This window comes from Rhinoderma darwinii, unplaced genomic scaffold (genome assembly GCF_050947455.1).
Source record: "Rhinoderma darwinii isolate aRhiDar2 unplaced genomic scaffold, aRhiDar2.hap1 Scaffold_4407, whole genome shotgun sequence".
NCBI classification, from domain to species: domain Eukaryota; kingdom Metazoa; phylum Chordata; class Amphibia; order Anura; family Rhinodermatidae; genus Rhinoderma; species Rhinoderma darwinii.
This window is the reverse complement of record NW_027463875.1, coordinates 41,958-51,294: the sequence shown is the minus strand read 5'-3', so window position 1 is coordinate 51,294 and position 9,337 is coordinate 41,958. Positions and strand designations below refer to the sequence as shown.

Genomic DNA, 9,337 nt, shown 5'->3' with positions numbered 1-9,337 from the left:
AAGTATGTTTACACGTGGCGGATTTGTTGCAGAGATTTCTGCGACTGTCCCATTCGTATATCCATGCGCATGCTGCAAAAACAACTACATACAGATGTATCATTTTCTACTGCGTGTAGACGTACCCTAATTCCCCTATTATATATATACCTTGTCTTCTTCTACAGCTGTTTTATATTGTGAGTAGATGATCATACACAATTACAGATTCACATTCAGTGTACCAACAACATTCCTTTATATACAAAAATTGACATGGTTATCTCCATTCCGCCTCATAGTTTCAGATTCATTTTTAAATTATATCTTGCATGACATGATTACATAATCGAAACATCATCCAAGGTTCATCCGAAACATCTTCATAAACATAATACAAAAAGAAAAGAAAAAAAATCCACTACTGGAACAATATGAGTCAACAGAGATGTCAACAGTCTGCACGGTTAAAGAACTGGGGTGGGAAAACGACCTGATCTGCACTTATATCCACCACAATGTGGTCAAAAAACGGCTTCTCCTCTATCCGAATTTCTTGATGGTCAATTAGATCTGGTTTCTCGGTAAAGCATTTCTCAAAATCTGAACTTGTAAATGGCTTCTCCCCCGTGTGAACCTTTAGATGTACAACGAGACCTGCTTTCTCTGAGAATTCTTTGCCACATTCGGAACATGAGAATGGTTTCTCCCCTATGTGAATTCTCTGATGTCTAATAAGATAGGATTTCAGGGTAAAACAGTTCCCGCAAACTGAACACGAAAATGACTTCTCCCCCGTGTGAATTTTCTGATGTCGAGCTAAACTTGATTTCGTATTAAAACATTTCCCACATTCCAAACAAGAAAATGGTTTCTCCCCGGTGTGAATTCTCTGATGGTCACCAAGATTTGATTTTTGGATAAAACATTTTCCACATTCGGCACATGAAAACAGCCTCTCCCCTGTGTGAATTTTCTGATGTTCTACAAGGACTGATTTTCGGGTGAAACATTTGCCACATTCGGAACATGGAAATAGTCTCTCCCTTGTGTGAGTACTCTGGTGTTTAACAAAATCTGTTTTCCCTGTAAAGATTGTCCCGCAGTCCGAACAAGAAAATTGCCTGCAGTCCGTATGTAATCTCTGATGTTTAACAAGAATTGATTTCTTGGTAAAGGATTTCCCACATTCCGAACATGGAAACGGCCTCTCCCCCGTGTGACTCCTTTGATGTGAAATAAGACTTGACTTATCGGCAAAACATCTTCCACATTCCAAACAGGAAAATGGTTTCTCTCCCGTGTGAAACCTCTGATGTTTAACAAGATCTGATTTATTGGAAAAACATTTCCCACATTCCGAACATAAAAACGGCTTCTCCCCCGTGTGAATTTTCTGATGTCCAGCAAGACTTGATTTCATGGTAAAAGATTTGCCACATTCTGAACAGGAGTATGGCTTCTCCCCCGTGTGAATTCTCTGATGCTGAACAAGAACTGATTTCTGGGTAAAACATTTCCCACAGTCCAAACAAGAAAATGGTTTCTCCCCGGTGTGAATTCTCTGATGGTTACCAAGATCTGATTTATGGATAAAACATTTTCCACATTCGGCGCATGAAAACGGCCTCTCCCCTGTGTGACCTCTCTGATGGTGAACAAGAACTGATTTATGGGTAAAACATTTCCTACATTCTGAACATGAAAAAGGCTTCACCCCTGTGTGAGTTCTCTGATGATGGACAAGGTTTAATTTTCGGGTGAAACATTTGCCACATTCGGAACATGGAAATAGTCTCTCCCTTGTGTGAGTACTCTGGTGTTTAACAAAATCTCTTTTCCCTGTAAAGATTGTCCCGCAGTCCGAACAAGAAAATTGCCTGCAGTCCGTATGTAATCTCTGATGTTTAACCAGATCTGATTTCTGGGCAAAGGATTTCTCACATTCCGAACATGGAAACGGCCTCTCTCCAGTGTGACTCCTTTGATGTGAAATAAGATTTGACTTATCGGAAAAACATGTTCCACATTCCAAACAGGAAAATGGTTTCTCCCCCGTATGTAATCTCTGATGTTTAACAAGATCTGATTTATTGGAAAAACATTTCCCACATTCCGAACATAAAAACGGCTTCTCCCCCGTGTGAATTTTCTGATGTCCAGCAAGACTTGATTTCATGGTAAAAGATTTGTCACATTCTGAACAGGAGTATGGCTTCTCCCCCGTGTGAATTCTCTGATGCTGAACAAGAGCTGATTTCTTAATATAACATTTCCCACATTCTGAACATGAAAAAGGCCTCACCCCTGTGTGAATTCTCTGATGGTCACCAAGAACTGATTTATGGATAAAACATTTTCCACATTCGGCGCATGAAAACGGCCTCTCCCCTGTGTGAGTTCTCTGATGGTGAACAAGATCTGATTTCTGGATAAAACATTTCCCACATTCTGAACATGAAAAAGGCTTCACCCCTGTGTGACTTCTCTGATGATAGACAAGGGATGATTTCCGGGTGAAAAACTTCCCACACTGTGAACATGAAAACTTCTTCTTGCCTTTATGAATCATCTGATGACTACATAGACCACCGTTCTGGGTAAGACATTTCCTACATTCGGAAGATGGAGGCTCATTGACTCCTGTGTGTGTCTTCTCATGATTAAGAAGATGTGCTTCCTGTGTAAAACATTTCCCGCACTCTGAACAAGGAAATAATTCACACCCTCCGTGTTCGGTAATTATATCCGATCTATGAGGAGAAAGTTGTTCTTGGTTAAAAGGATTAGACAACATATCTCGGCTGTGATTTCCTCGATAAATCGTTTGGGTGATTGGGTTTTCTCCTGGAGAATATGGTCTGTAATATTTTTCTTCCAATTCGGAATCTGGCAATGAAAGATTTCCTTTGCTGCAATCGTCTGTTGAGAAAAAAATATATTCGGTCTAAACACTATAACGGCATAACAGTTATCTATAAGTTTCTGTCCCCATTTGTATGCAAAACACAAAACAGGACATATGCAGTTAACCTATTCACTACCAAGGATATGACTGTTACATTTCGTGCCGTTTTACTGCCGGGTCAATTTTCACAATTTTGACAGACAACACAAATAAAACCTGAGATATAAAATAATAATAATTAAAAAAATCAAATACCCTCATACCCATACATTTTATAAATGTAGAAATCTGCCACATTGTGAAAATGCCACCCAGCGCTCTACATTCATGGGTGATTTCATAATTTTTTTTATCAAAGTCGTTTTATAAAAATAAAATCGATAAAAATTCCTGTGTCTGGCTAAAAGTCAGAGCCAAATGCAGAAGTCCTCCTAAAAATATTTTTGCAAAATCATCACATATCCTTCCTGTTTGGTAACAAAGGATTATAATGAAGAAAAAGGCCCTTTCACATGGTCCAATGATCGAGCAATCGAGCGCTCATATCAACGATTGTTCCCGACCATTGCCCCGTGTGAACCGTACAATGATCAGCCGATGAACGATCGGCTGATCTGCTCGTTTATGCAGCAGTAAATATTATCGTTGTTGGCAGCACATGATAGAAATCTATAGGGACGAACTATCGGAGTAACGAGCGCTTGTCCCCATACATAACCGATTGTTGCTCCTTGTGAAAGGAGCAAACCAGCACCAAGCTACATTATTGATCGGCGCTTCTTTTCATGGTCCAGATCGGGCCGTGTAATAGGAATTTAAGCTCCTGTATCACAACCGCAGAATAAAAATCAGCCTGTTACGCTAAGTTCTCCGCCTGCACAGCCTTCCAGTGGCCCCAGCAGGTAATACAGGAACTTATCTTTATGTTTTCACCCTCCGTTACCAATCGGTGTGGATATGTATTCTCCAATTGTCACATTTAGGAGAGGTATCGAGAACACAGAGAAAAGAGAGCTTGTAGCCAAGGGGGTATATTAAACATACAAAATTTATTAATGACATATACAGAAAATACACTTATATAAAAATATATGTATATGATACAATATATTAGAAGGACGAAACTCTAGAAGAAAGTTTCAGGGAACAAATATCGGCAATATAATTGTGCATATTGGGCAAGCTATAGTGTCAAATGGACAAAATCTCTCAAATTTATCTGATTGTGTCACTATTCTAAGACATGGTCAAGGTTACAGACTCCCAGTACAAAAAGACATCATTTGTATGTATCTAGATATCAAGTACAGACTCCAAGTTACCAACATCTCACAGACTGAGAGAGAGAGTGTATTACACAATGCTTACCCATGTACGATTGCAGTAAGAAGTCCGATAGGTGCTCCAGCACATTTTCTGTATATGTCATTAATAAATTTTGTATGTTTAATATACCCCCTTGGCAACAAGCTCTCTTTTCTCTGTGTTCTCGATATATCTAAATAGAGTTGCCTATCTTGTTTATACATGGGAGGTCGGTCTCTGACTTGGACCTAGCCCACAGTACCAATGCGTTTTGGAGTGCATATGTTGATTAACATTTAGGAGAGGGTAGGCTTTTTTTTTCTACAAAAGGAGCAGTTGGATATGTAATCACCCCCTGAGCCCAATCCAGACATGGTTGAAGCTACGACCATCAGGAATGAATGAAATATTAGAGACTATCATGTAACAAAGAAAGAAAATAGAACACAGTGCCATCCTGTAGTCAAGTAAAATCCTTACAACCTGTAAATGGTCTATACGGGGCCATTAGCGGAACTTAATACCACTCCTGGTGGTACAATGTGTAATGATACAATATATGGTTTACTATAATTATCCAGGACATCCTCTCCAGTCCTGCCATTATGTGTATATTTGTTGCTGTTATCATAGTTTCCTTCTCCCCAATGGTTTTATACACAATATATCCTTCCGGTTTTTGAGACAAGGCTTAAAGGCATGGTGTCGCCCCAAAAACATGTTTTTTTTTTAAAATTTAAACATTTAGTGTGTGGGTGATAAAACATTGTTCAAATTTTTTTTATTTTTTTCGCGAGTCAGGAAATATTATAAATTTTTTCAAATTTATAATACTACCCATTTTTGGTCACTAGATGGAGCTGTTTGGAGCTAGTTCCCAAAATTGCAGCATTGCAACATTGGGTTAAAAGCTATCGCTCTAGTGAGCGCTCAGCATCCCCCCCTCCTTTATCCTGGCTAGTGCCGGGATAAACGAGGGGTTTGAAAGGTTTAACCTGCTACACTGTGCGTCGCCATTTTTTGAGGTAACCCACAGTGTAGTAGGTTTACATGCAGTAGTAAACACACACAAACACTAACATACATTGAAATCGCTTACCTGCTCCTGCCGCCGCGGCCCGTCCGCTCCCTTTGCTGCCGCTGTTCCATGTGCACTTGTCCGGAAGCCGCGACCGGAAGTAGTAATATTACTGTCCGGCCGCGACTTCCGGTCCACAGGAAAATGGCGCCGGACGGCGCCAATTTCGAATAGGACTGTGTGGGAGCGGCGCATGCGCAGTTCCCACACAGACGCCGTACACGGCAGTCAATGGGACGGGAGCCGTTCGCAGTCCCTATGGGACTGTGGCTGCCGTATTCCATGTCTGTGTGTGTCGTTAATCGACACACACAGAAATGGAACAAAAAATGGCAGCCCCCATAGGGAAAAAAAAGTGTGAAAAAAAGAAACAGTAAAACACAAACACACAAATGAAAATAAACGTTTATATTAAGGCACTAACATCTTTAACATATTAATAAAATATTTGTGATGACACTGTTCCTTTAAAGGGTAACTAAACGTTCCACAAACTTCTGACATGTCATAGTAAAAGGTCAGAAGTTTTGCTCGGTGGGGATCCGAGCACTGAGACCCCCACCGTTCGATAAAACGAAGCAGCAAAAGCACTCATGTGAGCGCTGAGCCGTTTAGTTTCTGGTTGGCTTTTCTCGGAAAGCCGATGTATCGGAGTACGGACTCATAGACTTTCTATTGAGTCCGTACTTCAACTGCTCGGCTTTCCGAGAAAAGCCGAATAGAAAGCAAGCGGCTCAGTGCTGACATGAGAGCTTCTGCGGCTACGTTTTATCGAACGGTGGGGGTCTCAGTGCTCGGACCCCAAATTTTTTCACATGTCAGAAGTTTGTTGAACGTTTAGTTAACCTTTAAAAGGAAGTTTAAAACACAATATACTGCAATACAATAGTATTGCAGTTTATTGTGTAAGTGATCCAACCATTTTTTAAAAAAATTTAATGTACACATTTTTTTACTAAAAGTACAAAAAACAACATTTTTCCATTAAAAAAAAACACATTAACATAATTGCCATAAATTCCGCATGGTGAACGCCATAGGAAAAAAAAAACTTGACAAAATCATTTTTCTGGTCACCTCGCTTCCCCCAAAAAATGGAACAAAAAGTGTTTAACATGGTACCAGTAAAAACTACAGCTCGCCTCGAAAAAAACAAGCCTCACTCCGCTCCACTGACAGAAAAATAAAAAACTTAGGTTGCATTCACCCACAGCGTATTGCTAAATTTTTTGGCGCTTTTCGTGGGGTTTTCTTTTATACAGTTTTAAGGCCTTATGGCTCTCAGAATACGGCGACACAAATTTTTTTTTATAACAATTATGCTCCATGCACACGAGGCTCCCAGTAAAAATCATAGACGTTACACTTATAAATTTTTTAATATAGTAACCTATGGGTGACGGATGTCACTGTATGGCATCCGACACATGCACACGTCATGGGTCTTCAAAAGATTTTAAAGGGGTTTTCCCATGAGGGTCATTGATGACATATCCACAGGATATGTCATCAATGTCACATAGATGCAGGTCCCACCTCTGGGACCTGCACCTATCTCCAGAACGGAGCCTCCTAAACCCCGTTCTAGCTTTTTGTGCGTAACATGCGAGCTACGCTGTTTCCGTAACTACTATTCAGTTCTATTGGGCTTACAGGAACAGCGTAGCTCAGCAAGTTATGTTGTTTTCTCCTTCATGGCCGGAAATCTGCTGAAACACAAAGAGGTAGAACAGGGTTTAGGGAGCCCCGTTCTAGAGATAGATCTGGGACCCAGAGGTGGGATAATTGTGTTTGTTCCAGTGCAAAGTCTAGAGTTGAAGTAAAGTTGGTCCTCTGTGCCAAGTGTCAAAAAGCGTCTGCCTATCTTCTACCCAGGTAATCTTGTCCTAAAGACTTTCATTGGCTGTTCTTTGGCCAGCTGCTACTCCGCTACGGTCTGAGCGGCCTAGTGGGTCCACATACCCCATAGCCGTGACAGTGCAGTGAACAGGGGCCTAATCTAGACGTTACGCGGATGCCTTGGCCACCAAGCCCTTAGTAGAAAGCTTACATAAATATAACTGTCAATACAAAGTCAAGCTTTAGGAGGACAGTGCGTTGCTTTTTTTAGATAGTCCAACTGGGCGTCTAAGTTTTGCAATTGACTTGGTGAAAGAGTAAAATTATTCCAGAGTTAGGACAAACTGGAGAAATTTGGACTTGTAAAGCACTCCTGCTCCTTCTCAGTATTTCCCTGCACAGCGGGCGTGCTGAACAGGGATGATATCTATTCTATGTATTCAGTGGTTATTACGCACCTGGGCAGATATCTACAGGAATCTCCTCCTCCTTACACTGCTGATCACCCACCACATACGTCTCTTCATCTTCCTCCTTAACTTCAACTTTAATATCATTTAGATCTTCACCCTGTTCCAACACATGAATTAAAAAGTGACTCAACAAAATAAAAAATGTAATCAAATGCCTTAGTATATATATATTTTTTAAAGAGTCTCTGTCACCAGTTTATAAGTGCCCTCTCTCCTACATAATGTGATCGACGCTGTAATGTAAAGAACAGCAGTGGTTTTTATTTTGAAAAACGATCATTTTTGAGCAAGTTATGAGCAATTTTAGATTTATGCTAATTAGTCTCTTAATAGACAACTGGGCGTATTTTTACCTTTTGACCAACTGGGTGTTGTACAGAGAAGTGTATGACGCTGACCAATCAGTGACCAATCAGCATCATACACTTCTCTCCATTCATGCCCATTTGTGCTGTCACATACTCCCACATTAACATTACTGCAGTGTCCTGACAGTGAATATACGTTACTTCCAGCCAGGACGCCATGTCCATTCACAATCCTGACACTTCGGTAAAATTTGTGTGGGACTTAATCGCTGCACAGCGTGATCTCACTGCGCTGTCGTTCATAGCGTGATCTCGCGAGATTACGCTGTGCAGTGAGTAAGTCCCACACAAACTTTACCGAAGTGTCGGAATTGTGAATAGACATGGCGTCCTGGCAGGAGGTGACGTCTATTCACTCTCAAGACACTTCAGTAAAGTTAAAGTGGGTGTATGTGACAGCACAGCGTGATCTCGCGAGATGAATGGAGAGAAGTGCATGATGCTGATTGGTCAGCGTCATACACTCCTCTTTACAACGCCCACTTGGTCAAAAGTTAAAAATGCCCAGTTGGGAATTAAGAAAGTCATTAGCATAAATCTAAAATCGCTCATAACTTGCTAAAACATTATCGTTTTTCAAAAGAAAAAACACTGTTCTCTACATTACAGCGCCGATCACATTATGTAGGAGACAGGGCACTTATAATGTGGTGACAGAGACTCTTTAAGGCCTAGCTACTGACCCCAAATCATCCCATTATCTCCTACCTTATTATATAAAATAACACAAACCAATGATGTATTTAATGAACAGGTAGTAAGAGATTGGTACAGCTTGTCTACAGACTAGATCCACTTTGGTATTTTGTAAGCCCCACCTACCTGAAGATCCTGCGAGACATTGTGATCCTCCTCTGCACAATCCTGGGAATACGGAGGACTAGGACATTTTTTTGGTGGATTTCTCTTACTGGATCCATCTGTGGACACAAATACATTGTTATATGTGATGATCAGGTGATGGGTGTATCTAGGAGACCTTCAAAAATTATCTTTACATTACTCTCCTCTTACCCGGTGATGTGCGGTTCTGGTGGTCCTCCATCATGATGTCCTTGTACAGATCCTTCTTACCCGGAGGTGTGCGGTTCCGTCGGTCCTCCATCATGACGTCCTTGTACAGATCCCTCTTACCCGGTGATGTTCGGTTCCGGTGGTCCTCCATCATGACGTCCTTGTACAGATCCCTCTTACCCGGTGATGTTCGGTTTCGGTGTTCCTCCATCATGACGTCCTTATACAGATCCATGTGTTCTTCTATATACTCCCACTCCTCCATGGAGAAATAGACGGCGACATCCTGACATCTTATAGGAACCTGACACACAATGATACAGTCATCACCCAGACACATTATACCTTGTGTTATTATATAATGTCCCGGCAT

The 9,337-nt window shown here is 41.0% G+C and overlaps 1 protein-coding gene across 1 annotated transcript in view; it reads right to left on the bottom strand.

The window, feature by feature from the left end:
* Nucleotides 1-214: 214 nt before the first annotated feature.
* The window catches only part of LOC142714180 (uncharacterized), a 49,836-nt gene continuing 40,713 nt past the window's right edge, over nt 215-9,337 (bottom strand). The window contains exon 7 of the mRNA XM_075848644.1: nt 215-2,703. Within this exon, the coding sequence (XP_075704759.1) occupies nt 431-2,703 (2,273 nt within the window). The 3' untranslated portion in view covers nt 215-430. The remainder of the gene's footprint in view (nt 2,704-9,337) is intronic.